The 23,351-nt window shown below is 34.1% G+C and overlaps 1 protein-coding gene and 2 long non-coding RNA genes across 3 annotated transcripts in view; 2 read left to right on the top strand and 1 right to left on the bottom strand.

Annotated features, from left to right (window-relative positions):
* Positions 1–8,554: 8,554 nt before the first annotated feature.
* The window catches only part of LOC127180260 (uncharacterized), a 35,647-nt gene continuing 20,850 nt past the window's right edge, over positions 8,555–23,351 (top strand). Inside the window, exon 1 of the long non-coding RNA XR_007829606.1 lies at positions 8,555–8,714. This is a non-coding gene — a long non-coding RNA (uncharacterized LOC127180260). The remainder of the gene's footprint in view (positions 8,715–23,351) is intronic.
* On the top strand, positions 11,907–16,803 carry ptafr (platelet-activating factor receptor). The gene is given in 2 exon segments (XM_051134274.1): positions 11,907–12,012; positions 12,015–16,803. Coding segments are annotated over 2 exon segments (1,062 nt in total). The 5' UTR covers positions 11,907–11,922; the 3' UTR covers positions 12,987–16,803.
* Positions 18,782–23,351, bottom strand: part of LOC127180261 (uncharacterized) — a 67,533-nt gene continuing 62,963 nt past the window's right edge. The window contains exons 3-4 of the long non-coding RNA XR_007829607.1: positions 20,495–20,585; positions 18,782–19,033 (exon numbers count right to left, since the gene is read on the bottom strand). This is a non-coding gene — a long non-coding RNA (uncharacterized LOC127180261). The remainder of the gene's footprint in view (positions 19,034–20,494; positions 20,586–23,351) is intronic.

Genomic DNA, 23,351 nt, shown 5'->3' with positions numbered 1-23,351 from the left:
TAAAAAAAAAATGAAAAGGTACTTTAAATGTGTAATTACAACCGCCAGTAGGTGTCAGCAAGTCACTGTTAATAAGCGAGTCATTGCGATTGAACCGAATCATTTAAACGGTTGATTAATTCAGGAACGAAACACTGTCATGTTGCTTAGAGATGAAAAACAGTGCTGTGGCTGTGTTTGGAATGATTTATTGCTGGCGAAATAGATCAAAAATAGGCAATATGGTGTATAAAATGTAAGTCTCTTAATATTAACTTCTAGTTTATTGAACTGTTGTATAAAATCAATATCACCTTTGTGATTTTTGCAAAAAAAAAAAAAAAAAAAAAAATCTTGTGATATTCATTAACTATATTGAATGATATAAATATACATTTTTTTGCCCCCATATCCTGGATTTTGGGAAAATGCATCTTATTAGACTGAATCATGCAGTGACAGAACGACTCTACAGTGTTTAAAGCACTCACACCTCTTCTTATAATCCAGAGGTGGTGAACCTCGGTCCTGGAGAGCCGCAGGCCTGCAGAGTTTTGCTTCAACCCTAGTAGTAAATTAGGGTACCGCCCCAGTGACAGAACTGTACCTTTTTTTCTGAGAGTGTATCTGAAAATGCATGTAACTTGATCGAAATCTATTGTTCATCTCTCCAAAGTGTTTTACTGAACATACGAGTTCCATCAGAATGAAGTCCTAGTGTCAATGTTTAGTCATGTTGTCAATATTATTTTATTATAAGTATTTTCTGATCTAAACTATGGCTACGGTTTTCCAAACAATGACTTAAAATTCACAAGCCTGCGCTTTTCCTGAATGGCATATATCAATTTCACAGAGTATAGATTTACACATTACTGTACGTGGGACATTAATCGCCAGAAACTGGACAGGATTCACACACGCACATATATATCGTGTTGTATGACTGAATATGTACAGTCATGTGAAAAAGTTTGGACACCCTATTGAATTTCATGGTTTGCTGTATCAGGACATAATAAAAAATGATCTGGTCCTTGGCAGGTCTTAAAATTTGGAAAATAAATCCTCAGATAAACATCATCACATGACATATCACACTGTGTCATTATTTATTTAAGAAAAATACAGCCAAGAGGGAAAGGCCAGGTGTGACAAAGTTTAGGACACCCTATGAGTCAATTGCCTGTAGCAGCAATAACTTGAAGCATTCATTTTCTATATGACTTTATCAGTCTCTCACATCGTTCTGGAGGATGCATTGTTGTTCATCTGAGGTTTTATTTTCGAAATTTTAAGAGCGGCCAAGGACCAGTTTTGTTTTAATGATGTCCTGATTCGGAAAACCATGGAATTCAGTAGACTGTATACATGTTCATCACATGACTGTATATGTGTGTTCACTGTTTTTTTTTTTTTTTTTTGGGTGTGCCCATTAGAGGGTGAAGAACTGACATCACTGTTAGAGACAAAAAAGGTCTGTGAGTATCTTGTGTGATGAAACCACTAATGATGCATTACATAGATGATAACAATTTCAATGCCTGTGTCAGCCATTAAGGGCCCATTAGTGGTCTAATTTTCAAACAACATTTGTCTTCTTTATTTGTACTAATTTGACTTTCTTCTTCCTTCCTAACGCTTTCATATGAGTCATTATGGAGATTTTTGCCATCAGCTAACTCCATTTGAATCGGCAAACACTGATAGATTTTTTTTTTTTTTTCAGATATTTCATGTGGTGAAGACATTACTTCATGTTTCGACATGTTTCAATAAACTGCATGACACATCAAGACATGATTGTGGCATACCGGACTTCCCCAATAATTGTAAACATGAGTAAAATTGGTTTTGAGTTGTCATCAGCACATCGCATCTCTGCTGTAGACATTATTAGCATATTACAAGATCCACTGTGAGTTATTGTTATAGAAAATTAATATGCACCTTTTATTCATCTCATTACAAAAACAGAGCTAATACAAGCAAAACCTTTTTCTGTATATTCAACAGTCAGGTTTTTCTGGAATATCTTGATTCAACAATAATTTTTTTGGCTAGTAAGCTGAGTAATTGATTTCAGCTTTGCACTCTTTTGGCATCTATAAATACACAAAAGAACTATTGCTCTTACAGTTTTGTACTGTGTACTTATGGGATTATTTTTGTGCCAATAAGAATGAACGTAACTTTATAAAACTGAACGTAACTTTCCAAGAAACGATCAAAAATATGCCACTGCAAAAGAAGAAAAACACAATGAAAATGAAAAAATGAACTCAGTCGCACGAATTTAACATGGTCTTCAAATATGCTTCATTCTTTGTTAATGATTTTCAAAGAATCGTTTTCGCGAATCATGGATTCTGAATGCGTTGCCACAGCTTTCGCTTACGCTTCGCAAATTTTCGTTTGCTGTTTTGGCACAAACCTCTCGTGGGGGCGGGCTTAACAGCGATCTACTCTGATTGGCTAATGAGCTTTTGATGGACAGTTGCTCTCTGACCTGGAAGCACGGACGGTGACGTCAGTGGCGCACATATTGGAAAGTTGTTGCGTGTGCAATACGTCGTGCTTTGTTTATATTAAGTATTAATGTTATTAGTATTTCACCTACGGTCGTCTCTTAGTTTCTAAAGATGAGCTCCCAGGAGAGACACGGAGTGGCATCATCTTCCATCTCAGCTTGTCCCTCAGGGCAGCTTGAAGTTCGTGTTGCTAAAGTAACGTTAATCAATAACATCGATAAAAGTTTTATTCATGTACAGTGTGCAACAGTTCTGATAGTTTCTATAAACAAAGCACGACGTATTGCACACCGCAACAACTTTCCAATATGTGCGCCACTGACGTCACCGTCCGTGCTTCCAGGTCAGAGAGCAACTGTCCATCAAAAGCTCATTAGCCAATCAGAGTAGATTGCTGTTAAGCCCGCCCCCACGAGAGGTTTGTGCCAAAACAGCAAACGAAAATTTGCGAAGCGTAAGCGAAAGCTGTGGCAACGCATTCAGAATCCATGATTCGCGAAAACGATTCTTTGAAAATCATTAACAAAGAATGAAGCATATTTGAAGACCATGTTAAATTCGTGCGACTGAGTTCATTTTTTCATTTTCATTGTGTTTTTCTTCTTTTGCAGTGGCATATTTTTGATCGTTTCTTGGAAAGTTACGTTCAGTTTTATAAAGTTACGTTCATTCTTATTGGCACAAAAATAATCCCATATGTACTGTGTGTGTGCACTTGGGATGGGTTAAAGGTCCACAAATTCCAAGCATGGGTCACCGTACTTGGTCACACGTCCTTTTTCTTCCCTTTTCTGATTAAGACCATCTTCAGAGATAAGTTACTGAGAAAATAGTTGTTTATATTCATGACAGGATTAAAATTGAGAGTTTGCCTAAGTCAACAGTCAGCAGATAGCATGCAAATGAATATAAACACCATACTTTTCGATCCAAGGGTCAAAAGCACATAGAAACCCTTAGCCAGCTCAGGATCTGCAGACACGTCTTGCTGTGGTTAATATCCATGTGCTCCATCCTCCATTAGGAAACCACTGAACAATACAGTGATTTGGGGAGTCTCTAATTGTTTCTATAAGGGTGATAATAAGGGTGATCTCATGCCTGCATGTTCAGCAGTGTTAAATGTGTTTCACAGTCCATTCTGATCAAAGGACATGGGAAAACATTTCCGGCTCTTTCTGAAGATTATCATGATGGATTTTAAGCACTTAAAATAAATCACATTATTGTAGATGTACTAATGTGACAAATCAGCAATAAACAAATCAAATCAGAAACCACAACATCATTCAGCTTTGTAGAAATGTATATAGTCTATATACAGTCAGGACAGTGCAAAGGTCAATTATTTTAAGTTTGGCTGTCAATGTACCATTTTCTGTTTCCTGCATGGGGAAAGAGCAATGCGTCATCAATTCTGTTTCGTTTCTTTCCTTCCAGTCATAATGTTGCACAAAACCCTCTACGTACACAATGTATAACAGTTAATAATAGAGTAGAGTAAATGTGGTAACACTTTAGGGACCAATTTTGAGTATTAACAAGCCTATTGGCTGTTTATTAGTACTTATAAAGCACATATTAATGCCTTATTCTGCATAACCATATTTTAGCTCCCTTATCCTACCCCAGATACATTAACAACCATCTTAATATAATTAATTAGCAGTATATTAGTAGTTTATTGATTCAAAAGCTCACTGATTCTTGAGACATGGGACAAAACATGTCCAGCAACTGTAACTGCTATTAGGTTTAAAAATGAAAATATTTTCAACTGTAATGTTATGAGGGATTAATAATAGAGTGTATTTAACACAATTACCCCCTTCAGTTTCATTTTATCATTGTTATATCAAATTGTCTTTTGTCTAAATCTATTGTCTTTACACTAGTGTGTCGACAGAGAAGGGTATAAGCAATAAAATGGATAAAAATGTTTCGTTGTTGTTGTTGATTTTTTTAATCAAAAGCAACACTTAATATATCATATCAAAGGAAGGTTGTTTTTCAAGGACACATGCATGTGTCATAAGGTTTCAAAGCTGTGTCCCCACTTTTGGTCAACGCTGTCAGACATTCATTAAAATGTAATTTAAAAAAAAAAGTCAGGAAATATCAGGGGAAGCTGTCACTCGAACAGACCGCCTTACCACATTCCACCTCCACAAATTACATCAGTGTCAGATAGGCCCTGGTTAGTTTTATAGTTTTATAATAGTTTAAATCCTAATGTTAATATTTCCTGTGTTACAGCCATATGAAATCATTTGAAATGTTAAGCTCATTTTATTCTCCTGAAGCAGGTTCTACTGACATCTAGCATCAGCCGAGAAAACAAAATGTCTACATGAAGTCCTTTTTTTTTATGTGAAAGAAATGGCAAATGTGTCAACACCATCAGATGTCACCACTGTAAGATTTTCTGTCTGATGGTGGTGACGGCCAATAACGGAGTTGACATTCAACGTGAAGTCATCATATTTTTGTAGTTTTTAAGTCGTTTTTTTTAATTAGATTTAGTCATTAGTTTAATTAATAGTGTTTTTCTAATAATGTATAAGTACTAAATATACAGCATATATTGCTTTTGTGGATTGATAGTCATCACTTATATGGTTGAGGGAACATAAGATTCAGAGAACAAAAGTTATAAACAATAACATACTGTTTGCGGTGTTTGTTTTAAAACAGTAATTGATTGATTCAATGTATTTGATAGTTAAAAAGAGTTTTAACTTTCAAGACACAGATGATAAAAGATTAACTAATGATGATAAATGAGGACACGAAACAGGAATGACCAAATATGGCCACAGAAGGGAGAAACTAACACAAACAGTCCAATGGGGGTGTAACAGTCTCATTTGTCTGAGTACATGGTTTTTTCACCCTGTTTGTTGTACTTCTCATGAATTAGTGAGCTAATAGTTAGTTATTAGTAAGAATTGGTCCTCAAATTAAAATTGTTAAGAAAACTGGGAATTGCCTATATATAGCCTAGCCATGGCTCTGGGAAAGTTAAACAATTGCATTTTTTACCAAAGAATTTGTCCAATTCACAATTTCTCATGGGACTGAATTAATGGTCCCGCGAGGCTGCATTTTTTTGGAGACCCAATTCCCCTAGTGACACTTCTTTTGAACTATGATGAAGAAAACAGAAGACGACTATAAATAACAGCCCAGGACAGTGAGCCAAATTATTATCTTAGAGGACTCGGTAACGCTTTAGATTACAACCCGCAAAGAACTACGTAAGTAAACTGAATTTACGGTGTATGTTTCTGTAATTATAGTGTACCTATAAAGAACGTACATGTAGGTATAAGGGAACAATATGTTATATTTGGGTAATAAGGGGATAACAAACCAGATATTCAACCTGCAAAGAACTACATAAGTATACTGAATTTACGGTGTACGTTTCTGTAATTGTAATTGGGTTGTAATCTAAAGCGTTACCGAGGACTCTACTGTCCAGCACAAACTGTATGTGATTTTCTTTTGGATTTCCAAGTTTGGCTGAACAAGCAAGATTTTTAAGCTCTACTTAATGAGTTACCCCTAAAAATAAAGAGGTCACTACACTGTAAAAAACAATTTGTTGAGTCAACTTAAAATAATTTGTAACCTGGCTGCCTTAAAATTTTAAGTTCAGTCAACTCAAAAAAGGTTTATTCAACTTGAAATGTTAAATTATACTAAGTGACAACTTAGATATTTGAGTTGAATCAACTTAAAATTTTAAGGCAGCTGGGTTACTAAGTTTAGCAAACACAAATATCTAAGTTGTTACTTAGTACAACTTAACATTTCAAGTTGACTAAACTTATTTTAGTTGACTGAACTAAACAACTAACAAATTATTTTAAGCTGACTCAACAAATTGTGTTTTGTATTTTTTTCAGTGTATAGGCTGACCAAAACAGGGTTTCATCAAATATTGGTTCAAACTTTTTTTTTTTTTAACAGTTTCCTATGTCTGTGCGTTTTTTCGACTTATCTCATTAAAAGGTGGTGGATAACGGGATTTCTTTCACTTTTATTCACAGTATATACCAGGGGTGATTCTAGGATTTTCATTTTAGAGGGGCTCAGTCCCCAATGAGGGTATAATAACAAAAATGAAATGTGTATATATATAAAATAAAATAAAAAATTTGACTAATAGGGGTGGTATACTTATTGCAATATTCCACTGTACTGTATAGATAAGGTATAACATTTGATTACTGAATAAGCCAAATACAAGTCTTTCTGATCACACACACAGACCTGTTTACTGAACAAATACAAACTTTTACTGTTTGCATTTCTAGTACAAGCCTCTTTCCTTAGCTGAAATATGCAAACCTCTTTGCCACATGCACTAGAAACTATTGAAAGTTACATTTTCAAATGAAAATGGCAACATGATCGTATTATAAAGTATGTGTTTATGTGCTTCGTTTTCGCTGGAGGAAACAGCTGTGGTGTGATGAGGGGTGAACGCAGCGAAAATGTAGGCTACAGTACCCTTACGAAAAAGAAGTTTATTCAAGTGTGCTATTGGTATACTTCTTTTAAACTAAAAACAGGAAAGTATACTTTCAGTCTACTTCTTATTTACTTCTCAGAAATGTGCTTTATATACTTCTCAGAAGTATGCTTAAAATGACATTTAAGTATACTTGACTTATATTTAGAAAAAGTCTAAATATATTTGAGATATACTTGTTCTCTGAGAATCTGTGTTTTCATTGTTATACATGAGAGATGCTATTACACATCTTCTGTAAAAAAATTTCCAAAACACAGGTGAAGAAGAAACCAAAACAGATGCTTCCACACTGCAAAAAATGCAAATATGTATTTTCCATTTTACGAAACATTTTGAGTCTCAAATACTAAAAAATGCTATTTTCTTGAAACTAAAAACCCTTGACCAATAAAATTAGGCAAATGTTGTCCCAACTAGTCAAACACAGTTGTCTGAGCAAAGAATTTCATTTTGTTGAAATTTTAAGGCTTTGTAAGTTCCCAGCATGCATTGCAGCATAAATAAATTATCCAGTTACTGTAATAGGATTATTGTTTTGGCTGTTTGCTGACTTCATTTAAACTTTTTTTGTTGTTGTTTTGTCATTATTGTTAGTTATTTGTTGTACTGTGATGTAAAGATCTAATCTTTTTACTATTTGCTGATTGCCACCGTTCTTGAGGTTTGTGTGTCTAGTTTTGAGGCCTAGATACTTTCAACCATTTACATCCATTTACTGGATATCTTAATTTTTTAAAATGCTTTACAAACAAAGACAAAGTGGTCTACATATTAGATTAAGTTATTCATAATGTTTTGTATGTTAAGATATTCATAAAACAACATATACACAAATGAATACCTAAATAGGGATATAACAGTATACTTGAAGTATGATACAAAGTTTACTTAAAGAAAACTTATGGGTATACTTACGGTATAAAACTACTAATCTAGTATTTTACTGAGACTATACCAGAAAGTGTACTAAAAATGCATAAAAAGTATTTAATTAGTAAACTATCAGTATACCTGTTAGTTCACTTTTGGTATACTTGCAGTACAAACTGAAAACATAGATGTAAACTAGTTGGGTACTCAAAGTTTACTACTGTTATACTTAAAGTATACTTAAAAATATACTTTTATATACTAGAAATTGGGCCAATTTAGTCCCAAGGAGTATTAAAGTAGTATACTGGAAAGTATACTACTAGTATGCTGATATTTGTATACTTACTACATAAAGTATACTTTAAAATATACTTGAACTTTACTTACGTATACTTAATAAAATAAACTTGAAGTCTACTTCTTGTTGGTAAGGGTAGATGGGGAACCGACTGCTCCCCACATGATATTTTATATACTGTTTTTAAACTGCACAGATGCAGATATTATAACAGTCTATCGATAAACAGACCTTGTCCTTTGTTTTTCGCTCTGCGTCACCGCGGTCTGCGAATTAAAGAACGCGTTGTCCCCCCCCCAAAAAAAATGCCATAGCGACGCCCATGGTGTATACAAAGATTGTTAACAAAGTTCTTTGGAAAGGATTTGGAACATAGGAAGTGACAGCTGGGGGTGTAACTAATGTTACGTGTGATAAGAAAAGCGGAGGGGTGAAGGCGTGAACACTCAGAGAGCAACGCTTGAGCATCACATTTACTGGCAATTACAAGGTAGGTTAAGAGATTAATCGATTTTTGTAGTTTAAAAGTTATTCTATTCAGGTAAAAGTGTGTATTTTAATGTGTAATAGACTAGACGATAGATAGTTGTGGCGTCTTGCAGTATAGACCGTGTATTTCTGCTGAGATAAAACGTGATCTGACACGAATAAAAACCAGCAGCATTGTTGTTGTTGTTGTACATATCAGTTAAGTAAAACTCTAGTTTGTTGCTGTTTCAGTATTGACTACGATATTTCCATATCGTTTGTTCTGCTTGCGAAACATGTCAATGTGTCAAAAGACAAAACTTCACACGGTTTTGTGAGGATGGAATATTGACACATGTAACGCTGGAAAAACCCACTGTATGATTCATTAGCAATAAAAGTGTCTCATACCGTGCAATACGGTAAAAAAGTACAAATGAACAATTTATTATTAGTGTAATACATTGCGATATAACGTAAATAAGCAAGGTGTGTGGTTCTGCTTACAGTTACACATTTTTATGGCTATTGTAATCAGTTGTAGGGGAGACCGGGGCTAGTTGTCACAATGGTTGTATAATTAGAAAATAAACATATATTCAGGTAAATGTCCACAATATAATGATTTATTGTGAAACATTGTGTAACATATATCTGTTTTTATCTACTGTTGCTAAAAAGCTGCTGTTTGCTGGCAGGTCTCATTGTGACAGCTTACACATAATGCATAACAATATGCTATGTAGTGCAAGATGCCTCCTTTGCATGCCACAAAGGTTAACATGGTCAGTAAAGTTCCTGGGAGATAACAAATGTTCACAAGCTGTTTTGAGGTCAAGATTTTGAGGTCTCTTATTGTTAGTTTCTACGTTATATATTCAAATAACTAAATAACTTTTCCATTTCAAAAACACTGAACGAAAAGTACACGTCTTGTGGCACTTACGATAAGAAAAACATTTCGATGTAATATGGTGTCTGTGGGGGTTTTTTTTTGAAGAAAAAAAAAAAGTAAATTCATTTCCTGCTTTCAGCAAAGAGATTGTATATAGATATGCAATGATGAGAAAAAAAACCTAATGCTTTTCAGAACATGTAATCATGAGAAATATATGTAACCACTCTCAATGCTGCCCTCCCACATTTCTGGTCAATAGAAACACATAAACATGATATGTCATTTTCAGATATCCTAGTGACAACTCTAAACCCCGAAGCAGGCCTATATATTAAGTTTTTGCATGTATGTAGTATATGTGATTGAAATATTGTCATGAGCATTGTTTGTGTGCTGTGTGATTTGCGACTCTTAAATTATTTAAATAATGATTTTAAGAAAAGAGCATTTTTTAAAGTTTTTAAAAGTGTTTTGCAGCATCTTGGGAATGACATGTTTTAGAAAAAAAAATATTTAAAAAACGTTTTTTTCTCATCCACTGCTTAAATTGTTCACTGAAAAAATGTGTGAACGGCCCAATAGAAAGCCATTTGAAGGTTGAAAATGTACGTTTTGTGACAAAATCAAAACATTGTCCAACCAGTGTCTGACTTTAGGTCAGGCATGTTAGTTTAGGCCAGCCAGTGGCAGTTGAGGGTTCAGGTGTTTGGGAAACCTGTTTCAAGCAATTTCAGTTTCATTATTTCAATAATGAATGAAATTTGACACTTTACATTTAACCCTCTGGGGTTCTTCGGTCACTTTTGACCGGATTTTTTTAAATAAAAAAAAATTAAAAATCGTAGCTTCATCGGAATGGTACGAAACTTAGTGACTTTTATGGTACTTGGTATATGAACACACAAAAAAATTGGGGACAGGATTTGAAAAGTCTAAGTGGTCGTAAAAAAAATAGTCACACTCGGGGCCTTCGGTCAAAAATGACCGGCCATAGGAAATGAATGGGAAATTGGCAAAAATATGAAAATACAGAGTTTTTTTGTGCATACAATCTACAAATCAGCCACAATCCAGAAAAAAAGCACACGACAGTGAAGGGGTGACTCTCTAAAACATCAGTAGTGCAAAACACTACAATACACTCACACACACACACACTTATACACACAAAAACACACACACACACAAATAAACGTGTATCATTTCAAAAGCTAATTTTGGGAAATGTGTGAAATAGAAGCAATCAATGTAAGAAATAAAGTGCACAGCAATGAAAGCATGAGACTGTAAGCCATCAAGGTTGCAAAATAGACACACACACACACACACACACACACACACACACACACACATAGGGAAATATGAGACTGGTGAGACTGTAACAGAGAAATGTGAGAATATGTGAAACAAAATCAATGAATCAAATAAAAGGGAGACATTGGATCCAAAATGCAAAAGTCACACACATTTTTAAGTTAGAATTAAAACAATGGGTAACAAAATGCTTTCCATTGGTTCTCTTTCTAATGCAATGTTCAGGTTTGACTGTATTATAAAGTAAAACTGGCACTTCAAATTACCAGTTAAACCAATCAAAAAAAACAAAAAACTTGGCAAATAATAAAAAAAAAATAGTCTTTGATAATCTCATATGATATATTAAAATCCACAACCTGAAAAGGCAAAGGCAAATATGTGCAAAAACAACTAGAATTCACAAGCCCTTCTATTGAGAGCAGTACATTCACCTAGTGGTTAAAATATGACATTGCTTGATAATTATGCTCACTACACCACCAGATGGCACCAATCTGACTTCAAAAAATTGTTTTCTATAGGCCAGGTCTCTACTTTAAACTGAAATACAGCATTAATTAAAAAATAATAAAAATTATATATATATAAAAATTTTCTATTATATTCAAAGGGAAAAAATAGATCATAATTATTGCATAAATATTCATTATTATCATAAAATTCTCTCAAAACACCACAGAAAAAAAGAAAAAAATATTATTGAACAAAAATACATTTGATTGATTTTACTGAAAAAAAAACAATAATGATTTCAGGGGTCCGGTCACTTTTGACCGTGAAGGTCCTGAGTGTGACTGGACGACGAAGAACCCCAGAGGGTTAACACAACACTTACCATAAAAAGCTAGGAAGTCTAGAGTGGTTAATGAATTCTAACCATTAAAAACAGAGAGGGGAAGACTTCCTCCTCCATATCCAGATTAGCGACTATCATTTTATGGAGGACTATATCAAAGTATACTGAAGTAATCAAGTTGTAATTGTATATTGTCGTTTCAGTCTGTTTTCTTCCCAGATGGAAAAAATGGTGACCTCTGGAAATAACAGCAAGGTCTACAACTTCATTGATTCAGAGTTTCGTTACACCCTCTTTCCAATATTCTACACAGCCTGGTCTTTATCTTTGGGTTGCTAGCCAACTGCTACGCTCTTTATGTGCTGCACCATATGCGAGAGTCTAAAGCCATGAATGAGATTCGAATCTACATGACCAACCTAACCGTTGCAGACCTGCTGTTTGTGTCTGCTTTACCGTTATGGATTGGCTACTACGTGAACAACGGTCACTGGGATTACAAAGATGTGCCCTGTCGTATCACTGGCTCATTTTTCTTCATCAACACATACTGCTCTATTCTCTTCCTTACTGTCATCAGCATCAACCGTTACTGGGCCGTCACCAGGCCACTGGTGGCTGCTTCTTCTGACTGCTGGAAACGTGGAGTAATCATTTCAGCTTTTATCTGGTGCCTCACTCTTTTAGCATCAGTGAATAATCTGATTGATAACGGAATCCCGAAGGATAACAGCAGTAGCATTTCTCGATGTTTTGAGGGTTATCAAAACGAAGATTACTCTACTAAATACACAATGGCCGTCACGCACTTCATCATTATTGGTTTGTTCTTTCTTGTTTTCTCGATGGTGATCATCTGCAACATCTCGATCGCTCGAGCTCTTCTGTCTCAACCCATCAGTCAGCCTCGAGCCAGCACAGGAAAGCGCCCTGGTGGTACTAAGCGCAGGGCTTTGAGGATGCTGTGTGCTGTCATAGGCGTCTTTGTGATCTGTTTCCTGCCCCACCACGTGGTGCAGGGTCCCTGGGTGTTGTCTGTGCTGTACCTCAAGGAAGATTGGAGTATGGAAACGCGGCAAAAAATTAACGATGCTCACCAGATCACCCTCATGCTTATGGGGTTCAACTGCCTGTTGGACCCGCTGGTGTATTGCTTTGCCACCACAACGTTCCGCAAGTACATCCAGAATCATTTCAAAAATGTCAAGAATAACAAACACTGCTCACGCAACACGTTAAGCACGGGTATATCACTGAAAAGCAGACATCAGAGCGAGCTCTGAACATTGAAGAAGAGCAGGAAACAGCTGTGAAAAATCTGCTTGTTCTAAATAGAATTTTTTCCAGAGTTTTTTTCTTTTTCAATTCCAAATTAGGTTCTGTTTGGATTCTTCAAAGGATAGTTCACGCAAAAAATTAAAGTGCTGTCATAATTTACTTACCCTCACGTTGTGACTTTTCTTTCTATCTTTTAAAAGATTTTATTCAATTTTTTTTTTTTAAATCCTTCTGTTTTCCACAGAAGAAGTTGTGAGGCTGGGCAAATGATGATAGAACTTTCATTTTGAGGTGAACTGTTCCTTTAAATGCAATCAAATGATTGTCATGATTTTCAAATGCTGCCTCTGCAGGCTTCACCTTCAAACTAAAGAGAATTTCAAACTCTTCAAATTATTCAACACATATGATAAATGCCTTATACACTGAAGTTTTTTCAGCCTTATATGTGACCCTTGACCACAAAACCAGTTATATGTAGCACGGGTATATTTGTAGCAATAGCCAAAATACAGTGTATTGGTCAAAATGTTTTATTTCTCTTTTATGCCAAAAATCATTAGGATATTAAGTAAAGATCATGTTCCATGAAGATATTTTGTAAATTTCCCACCATAAAAATATCAAAACTTAATTTTTAGTTAGTTAGATTAGTAATATGCACTGTGAAGAACTTCATTTGGACAACTTTAAAGGCAATTTTCTCAATATATTGTTTTTGCTTGCACCCTCAGATTCCAGATTTTCAAATAGTTGTATCTCGGCCAAACATTGCCCTATCCTAGTAAACCATACATCGGCTTTCAGATGGTGTATAAATCTCAGTTTCAAAAAATTGACATTTACGGTTTTGTGGTCCACGGTCACATATTTGATTCACTGTCATATGGTCTCTTAAGGCCAGGACACACCAAGGCGATTTCAAATAACTAGCAGCGATGAAAGGTAACGGTGTTGATACCTTGTGTCGGCAGCGTCTGGACCAAAATGCTGCACTTCAACACACGACTCAGAAAACAGCCGACTGCAAACTTAACACATGCGTTCTGCTCCTGCGTAAGGCAAATTAACTGTCTTTATCAGCAGCTTTCAATAGTACAGTTGAGGTCAAAAGTTTACACCCTCCTTTCAGAATCTGCTAAATGTTAAATTATTTTACCAAAATAAGAGGGGTCATACAAACTGCATGTTATTGTTTAGTTAGTACAGAGCTGAATAAGAAATCTGACATAAAGTTAAAGTTAAACTGCCTGCTGCTCTTCAGAAGAATCCTTTAGGTCTAGGGTTGTGCAAAAAATGGGATGCAATTATTATGCATCTCGTCAGTAATGCCGGTTCTGTGATTAGTCGTAAATTTCCATCAAGTGCTATCGGATGGAGCAGCATTTACTACACAGAGCCTGTGAAATCAGAGGCGATACATATCCTATTTTGAACTCGATATTGCAAAGTTTGTCAGTGAACTATGGTTTTGTGAAGTAAATGCTGCTCCATCTGACAAATTATTTGATTTTCCAGCATTTTTGTGTATTTGAACCCTTTCCAATAATGACTGTATGATTTAGAGATCCATCTCTTCACACTGAGGACAACTGAGGGACTCATATGCAACTATTACAGAAGGTTCAAACGCTCACTGATGCTTCAGAAGGACACAGAATGCATTAAGGAGGGTGAAAACTTTTTGAATTTGAAGATCGGGGTAAATTAACTTATTTTGTTTTCTTGGAAACATGTAACCATCTTCCGTAGCCTCTGAAGGGCAGTACTAAGAGAAAAATATGATATTTAGGCAAATAAGAAAAATGTACACATTTTCATTCTGTTCAAAAGTTTTAACCCCCCAGCTCTTAATGCATAACTTTTCCTTCTGGAGCATCAGTGAGCATTTGAACGTTCTGTAATAGTACTAAATAAACAATAACATGCATTTTGTATGATCCCTCTTATTTTGGCAAAATAGTTAACATTTTGCAGATTCTGGAAGGAGGATGTAAACTTTTGACTTCAACTCTATTTATTCGTCATTCAAAAGGAGAACCCGAATCAAGAATATATACGAGATATACGCAGATATACGAAACATAAAGCAGCATTTGCTTACTATTTTGAATATCTGTGATGTTATTAACATTCATTAATATTCATTTTAAGTGGCTCATGTTGTTATGAAAATATATTATCATTTATAATGTATTATCTAATGCTTGGGTAAGATCACATAACATTTGAACAGTGTTTATTTAGTTGCTCATTTACATTACTTAAATTCTCGGACTCGTTCTCATTCTCGCTGACCGCCCTGATACCAATTCAACATGTTGAATCATGCAAACTGCCTCTGCAGTAAACCCGACGAGAGCCAACGTGTGGAACATACCAAACAAACTAGGCCAAAAGATGCTCGGCGACATTGGCGAAGGGCCAGCTGTCGACTTGGTGTATCTTAGCTTTTAAAGAAATAATTCATCAAAATAGAAACGTGCATGCTTTTCTTCTGTGGAACAAGATATAGTGATGACAATATTTATTTTTGGATAAATTGTGGCTTTAAATGTTTGCACTTGTGCTTTTGTTTTGCACTCGAATGTCTATGTAGGTTAAGCAAACCCATTTTCTGTATAAAGATTCTCATTCTTGACAAGATGTTGATGTGTTAAGAATAACAAAAACATAATCTTATATCAGTAGACAGTCCTCTTCTCTAGAAATTAGGCAACAAATGAGTAAAGAGGATGCTGGTGGTTGATCTGACCAAAGTGAGAAGTGATAAGAACAGAAGATAGTGTTAGTTTAGTTTTTTTTTTTTTTTAGACATAAAGCAGATGGCAGAAGCTACCCATTTCCTGTGATACTAGAGCTTAACTGTCCATCTTAAAAAGGTTGTTGTACTGCCTTGCTTGTTTTTTAGTAATTTTTATGAGGAGCATTCCTGTGAGCTAGTTCTTATGCCACACAGGAAATTTATGTATTCTTTTGCAATGTCTTGTTTTCCAAAATGGGGAACTTGAATTGCACGCACACCCTGAAAATGTGCACTTCACAACTTAAAATGATCAACAAATAGTACTGTACTTGATCTAGAATTATTTTTCCCGATGGGCACTGGATGTGCTGTGTTGTTCTCAGAAAGGGTACTGTAAGTTGTTATCTGTTGTATAGTTTACATGTAATGCTTTGCAAAACCAGACTTGTATATAAAAAGTGTATTTAAATTCCCAGTAATGTCTTGCCATTTTTATTGTTTAAAACAGAATGTATATGAGCTGTTTCATGTTTTATGCTGGTCCTTTAGACAGTTATTCAATGTTTAATGTTTGTTTCCTTTATTTCCTCATGGCAGTAAGACATTTTAAAATAGCATATTGGTTGTACGCCAGTCACTTCTTATGAATCTTTCTCAGTAATTAACTTCTGCATTAAGCAGGAAGTTTTGCAAAAGGGTGTCATGTACACTTCTATTTTTAAAGGTAGTACAATTGTCATTTGTGTGCCCTCAAGCTGTTGCAATCCTGTGTGAATTTCTTCTGAGAAACATAAAGGAGATGCTATGCAGAAGGTTAGGGGCTTTTTTGTTCATTTAGTGAAAATGAATTGTGACCTTTAATGCTGCAAAGAAGAAGAGCAGAGTGAGTGAAGGAAGGACAGCTGCAGATGCTACTCTAATACAGCAACTGTTTTTATATTTCAATATAAAAACAATGTGTACAGTATATTTCAAATGATCATTGATGTTTGCTCATGAAATAAGGCTTTGTATGTCACGTAAAGCTAAATTGCACTGGAAAGGCTGAAAAACAATAATAAAAACACTGAACTGTATGCTTTTGGTTTTCTTTGGATTCAGCTGTATATGTTTTGTTTCAAAAGACATGTATGATAACACATTAATTGAATTCTGCTTTTCAGGTAGGTAAAAACTATTAACTTGAGATTTTAGTAGTCATACATGCTGGGTTTATTAACATTGCGTGCATCAGCGGCCCCCGGTGGTGACTGATTAAAAAGACTAAAATAGTGATCGGGGTAGTCTTGTGTAGCCAGACAAGTACTATTAAAACTATTTTTTAGTACTAATTATGTCATTTCCTATATTATTTACAAAATTACATGGCTAAGTTGAATGCAACTTTAAAGAGACACTTCACCCTAAAATGAGATAATTCACTCAAGTTGTTCCAGACCTGTTCTGTCTTTTCTCTGTAAAACACAAAAGAGATACTTCTTGTCTCTTTTTGTTTGTTTATTTTTTTTTTTTCTTCTCCTTCCATACAGTCAGTGGGATCCAAAGTGGTTTTGGACCTAACCTACTTTGATTATATGTGACCCTGGACCACAAAACCAGTAATAAGGGTCCATGTTTTTGAAATTTAAATATATAAATTATTTCCATTGATGTATGGTTTGTTAGGATAAAACAATATTTTGGCTGAGATACAACAATTTAAAAATCTGGAATCTGAGGGTGCAAAAAATCTAAATATTGGGAAAATCGCCTTTAAAATTGTCCAAATGAAGTTGTTAGCAATGCATATTACTAATCAAAAATTAAGTTTTGATACATTTATGGTAGTAAATGTACAAAATATCTTAATGGAACATGATCTTTACTTAATATCCTAATGATTTTTGGCATAAAAGAAAAATCGATCATTTTGGTTACATATGTCACTGTATGCAAACAGTGACAGGATCTTCATTTTTGGGTGAACTCTCTCTTTAAGATTTAAGGTTGAAAAAAAAAAAAACAGAACAGAAAATGTATTTACAATAACAAAGGCTTTTAGATAAAACAGCTTACATTTTTTAGTTTGTTATTTCAGCTGTACTCGTCATCTTTTTTGAGGTGGGCTACTTTTATAGATGTAGAAATTATAATTATGTAATTCAAGTAGGTGTAGTCTGCTTTATGAATATTTATTCCTTATCCAGCCCCAATCCCTTTCATTTCCATTCTTGGATAATTTCAGGGAAAATATTCAGATTTATTTTTTAGTATTTGCCTTGTAGACTAAACTGGGGAATAAATATGCTGCTAGAAATTTTATGTCAGACATGTTTATCAGGAAGCAGAACCGGTTTAACAGATTTAACAGTATTTTTCTTTGACATTTTTAAGTGAAGCAGTAAAATGATTTTTCTAAAATGTAAAACAAATCAGTTTCCTTCCCTTCTGAAGGACATTCTCATTAAATGCTTAAACTGTTCCCTGATTAGGAATTTTTGCTCAAATCACTAGTTAATGAAAATGTCACAATAAATTAGTCTATGAACACTGCCTTGATGCCCCCAGTGAGCACGTTTTCTTTTCTTTTGCACAGTGTATAAATCTAGACTGTATTGATTGTTTCATAGTTTGTGTGTGCATGTACATGCCGTGAGGGACTTAGTTAAGCAGAAAATAACACACAAACATGCCAAATAAATATTAATCATGTTATATTAGCTGGCTTCTGCAACATCAAAAGATTAGCCATTTTATTTTAATTACTTGTATTAATTATTTTGTAATTAAAATGTCTAACAAAAGCTCACTAAACAATTAAGTGAAATAATTATATATAAAGTCTGTATATATAAGCTTTAAAACATGAAACATCAGATAACAATGATATAAACGTATTTACAACAAATATTTACCATACAATGGACGTTTTAATAACAATAAAAATCCTGTAATATGGTTTTAAATGTCTCCCCTCAACACTGGAGGGAGCCCTCACACAACTTATCGGATGTCCTCACATTTTTTTCCCCCTCAATTTCCCCTCATACATATTTACACTGAATATCAATAGAGCATATGCTGCACCCCATGTAGACATAAAGGTGGACCAATGTTATTACCTATTGTTTCTGTTACAAAAATTTGCAACATGATTAAACGTATGATTTAGGACTTTTCTAGCAACAAATATTAAACACTCACATTAAAAAGACAATCATGTACTTGAAATTAAATGAAAACTCACTTTTTCTATTTTCTAAATGCATGTTATAGATCTTCTCATGTCCAATCTACCCTTTCTTTAACCAACATTTTTTATTCTTTCTGAAAAAAGAAAAAAGAAAAAAAGATCAGTCACTAGCTATGACTGAGTCTACAGTTGAGGTCAAAAGTTTACATACACCTTGCAGAATCTGCAGAATGTTAATTATTTTACCAAAATAAGAGGGATCATACAAAACGCATGTTACTTTTTATTTAGTACTGACCTGAACAAGATATTTCACATAAAAGATGTGAGAAAATAATAGTTGAATTTATAAAAATGACCCTGTTCAAGTTTACATACGCTTGGTTTTTAATACTGGTAATACAGGTTCCACAAATTTTGGGGTTTTTATCAGCATTTCTGTGTATTTGAACCCTCTCCAACAATGACTGTATAATTTTGAGAAGTGATATTTAGGCAAAATAAGAAAAACAAATATCTTCATTATGTTCAAAAGTTTTCATCCCTTGGCTCTTATTGCATCGTTTTTCCTTCTGGAGCATCAGTGAGTGTTTGAATCTTCTGTAATAGTTGCATATGAGTCCCTCAGTTGTCCTCAGTGTGAAAAGATGGATCTCAAAATCGTACAGTCATTGATGGAAAGGGTTCAAATACACAAAAATGGTGTAAAACCAAAGAATTTGTGGAACCTTAAGGATTTTTCTGAAGAACAGCCGGCAGTTTAACTGTTCAGGACAAACAAGTCACAACAATCAACATGTTCTCAACATGAACAACTATCACTAAAAAAAAAAAAAAAAAAGCTGTGGATCATTCAGGTAACAACATTGTATTAAAATCCAAGCAAACTTTTGAACAGAGTCTTTTTTTATAAATTTTACTACTTTCAATGTAATAAAATAATAAACATTTTGCAGATTTTGCAAGGTGTATGTAAACTTTTGACCTCAACTGTACATTCAGGTCTGCTTTTAAAGAGCATCGGGAACTGGACTGGACTAAATAATTTATAATATAAATGAAAATAAAATTAAATGAAATACTGGGACTGTGTGTATACTGAATGTTTACACAATTCACTCATACTGAAACAAATTTACTTACAACTGACTTCTGTTTTTGTTTTGTTTTTATGAATTAGTGTAAAATATATGCTTTCAAACACATTTTCAAAATCTTACTGATTTATTTATTTATTTTTTGGATCAAATTATTGTGTCCTTGGTGAATTAAAGTATTAGTTTCTTTAAAAACTGACTAACCCTAACTGATATTTCTCACAAAATAATTATATTTTTAACATCATAAAGGACAGATAGAATAAAAGAAATACTGAGACTGAAATATGTATAAATACAATTAATACTGAATTAATTTTAAATACGTTCATTTTTAATATAAACTATTTAAACAAGCCAGTAATATAAATTAAATAAAGCAAAAAAGTATTAAATCAACTTACATAAACATAATGTAATAAATCGCCCGTACACTACATGCTGTAGGTTATTCAGGAGCAATAATAACCCAGTGCCCCTCCTCTTAATTATACTCACTTGCTGCCTCCAGGTCCAAGTGTTCATCAAGGTGAGGTCAAACGCACAAGACCGAAATTCAACCCAATGAGCACAGCAGAAACTCATCCTCCTGCAGGTGTGGAGAGAACAACGAACAGAGAGCAGTGAGAATATGAAACTAGACAGGCAAGAAGAAGGAAAGCGCAGAAAGAAAGCAAGACAAATTAATTTGCTTTATAAAATCCCTCCAAACAGTTGAACTGAAAGTGCTTTTACTAAAAGACTTATTACAGCAATCAATTTAGTTTTGTTTCCTTTGTCCCTCGGAAACCAATTAGTAAATTTAATTTCACTCAGATTTACTACGGTTTCACTTAGAGCGGGAATGTAGCATAGAGGAAACCAAAGAAGACTATTGATCTGATGCTAATAGGAAAATCTGCACGATTGGGGCGATTGTGTTAGGGTGCGTCGAAGAACGAGACAGACAGAGAGTAATGAAAAGCCCAAGTTTTGTTGTTCAAAGTAAACGCTTGATGTCCCGCTGAGAGAGATAACAAAGTAATCGTATTCCACGCATTCACTTTGCTCAGCAGTTTGCTCATAAGGCCTGCTGTTGTCTTTTAATGGCTGCCGTTCTAATGAATAATTACAGCCACTGTGTTGCATTTCTGCTGTCATTGATCATCCATCCTGAAATGACAAGTGCTGCGATAAATCCACCACTAGGTGGAAGCATTCGGCAGGAAATGACACGCGTCTGTCTGTCAGGCCACTAGGTTTCGCGGAGGCTGTGCCGGTCGTTGACGTCATAATGACAGCAGAGGCTGTGCAGATTGACGGTGGCATCCCAGAATGCCAAAAGAGTTTCACTGCTAGTTCTTCTGACACAGTCGACATTCGTTCAGTGAGTTTGAGGACTATTGTTTGTTACAGGCGTAACAAGAGGTCATGATGGCACAGTTAAACGGCCTGTCAGAGCTCCGCGCGCCGCAGTGTCTGCCTCCGCCGCTAGACACGTCCGCTCCCCGCAAATAACAACTGCCACTGCGCGTCTCCGTTCATTTTTCCCCCCTGCGCACCTGCCCTGGTCGTTCACTTAGTATGAGATGAGATGCCATTCATGTGTTTGATGGCACTGCTTGTGTGGATTCCTCCCCTGAGGCAGAGGAACGCCGCTGTTTATCATGAACGGGGGTTTTGCAGTCTCATCATCCATTTTGTGGGAAGCTGGCGCACATGGGGGAAATTGGATGTCAACTGTGTTTGTCACATTAATGGGAAACATGTGTGATTGTGACAGACAGGAGCTCGCTGTGGCGCTTCACTGCTTCCCTCAGAGCCCTCCAGAGAGATAGAGAGAGAGAGAAAGAGAAAGAGAGAGACTGGGGGAGGGGGATCATGAGAGAGAGAGAGAGAGATGGGAAAGAAAGAGAGAGGTACATTTCTAGAGAGATCAGGAGGAGAGAAAGGCAGAGAGAGACGGAGAAAAAAGTGGAAAAGAGATTCAGTCTGAAGCTCCACATGCATCATGTGGCATTTTCCTGTTATGCTGCCACCACAAGAACTTATGAACTCTGAGTATTTTCAAGGAACTTAAACTGATGTGGTCTACAATATCTGGAGAAAGCCATTAGCATTACCATTCATCCCAATAAAAGTTGCTTGGCTGGCATATTGCATGAAAATAAAATAAAATAAGCTACTTTTATATTTCGGTTAATGAAAAATAAAATAAAATAAAATAAAAAAGATACTTTTGAATTTCAGTTCATAAAAAAAAAATAAAATAAAAAAAGCTACTTCTGAATTTCAGTTAATGAAAAATAAAAAATACAATAAAATAAAAAAGCTACTTTTAAATTTTAGTTACTAAAAAAATAAAATAAAAGCTACTTTCGAATTTCAGTTAATGAAAAATAAAATAAAATAAAAAAAAATTACTTTTGAATTTCAGTTAATGAAAAAATAAAACAAAATAAAAAAGCTACTTTCGAATTTCAGTTAATGAAAAATAAAATAAAATAAGCTACTTTTGAATTTCAGTTCATGAAAAATAAAATAAAATTAAATTAAATAAAATTAAAAAAGCTGCTTTTGAATTTCAGTTCATGAAAAATAAAATAAAAAAAGGCACCGTTAAATTTCAGTTAATAAAAAAAGAAAACAAAATAAAAAAAGCTACTTTCGAATTTCAGTTAATGAAAAATAAAATAAAATAAAAAAAAATTACTTTTGAATTTCAGTTAATGAAAAAATAAAACAAAATAAAAAAGCTACTTTCGAATTTCAGTTCATGAAAAATAAAATAAAATAAAAAAAAAATTACTTTTGAATTTCAGTTAATGAAAAATAAAATAAAATAAAATAAGCTACTTTTGAATTTCAGTTCATGAAAAATAAAATAAAATAAAATAAAATAAAAAAAGCTACTTTTGAATTTCAGTTCATGAAAAATAAAATAAAATAAAAAAGGCACCTTTAAATTTCAGTTAATGAAAAATAAAACAAAATAAAAAAGCTAATTTCGAATTTCAGTTAATGAAAAACAAAATAAAATAAAATAAAATAAAATAAAGAACTACTTTTAAATTTCAATTGATGAAAAATAAAATAAAAAAACTACTTTTGCATTTCAGTTAATAAAAAAATAAATAAAATAAAAAGCTACTTTTGAATTTCGGTTAATGAAAAATAAATAAAATAAAATAAAATAAAATAAAATAAAATAAAATAAAATAAAATAAAAAAACCTACTTCTCAGTTTCAGTTCATAAAAAATAAAATAAAATAAAAAAGCCACCTTTACATTTCAGTTAATGAAAAATAAAAAATGCAATAAAATAAAAAAAGCTACTTTTAAATTTCAGTTAATGAAAAATAAAACAAAATAAAA

This window comes from Labeo rohita, chromosome 17 (genome assembly GCF_022985175.1).
Source record: "Labeo rohita strain BAU-BD-2019 chromosome 17, IGBB_LRoh.1.0, whole genome shotgun sequence".
In the NCBI taxonomy this organism is placed as follows: domain Eukaryota; kingdom Metazoa; phylum Chordata; class Actinopteri; order Cypriniformes; family Cyprinidae; genus Labeo; species Labeo rohita.
The sequence above is the reverse complement of the archived record's forward strand: the minus strand, read 5'-3'. Positions and strand labels throughout refer to the sequence as shown.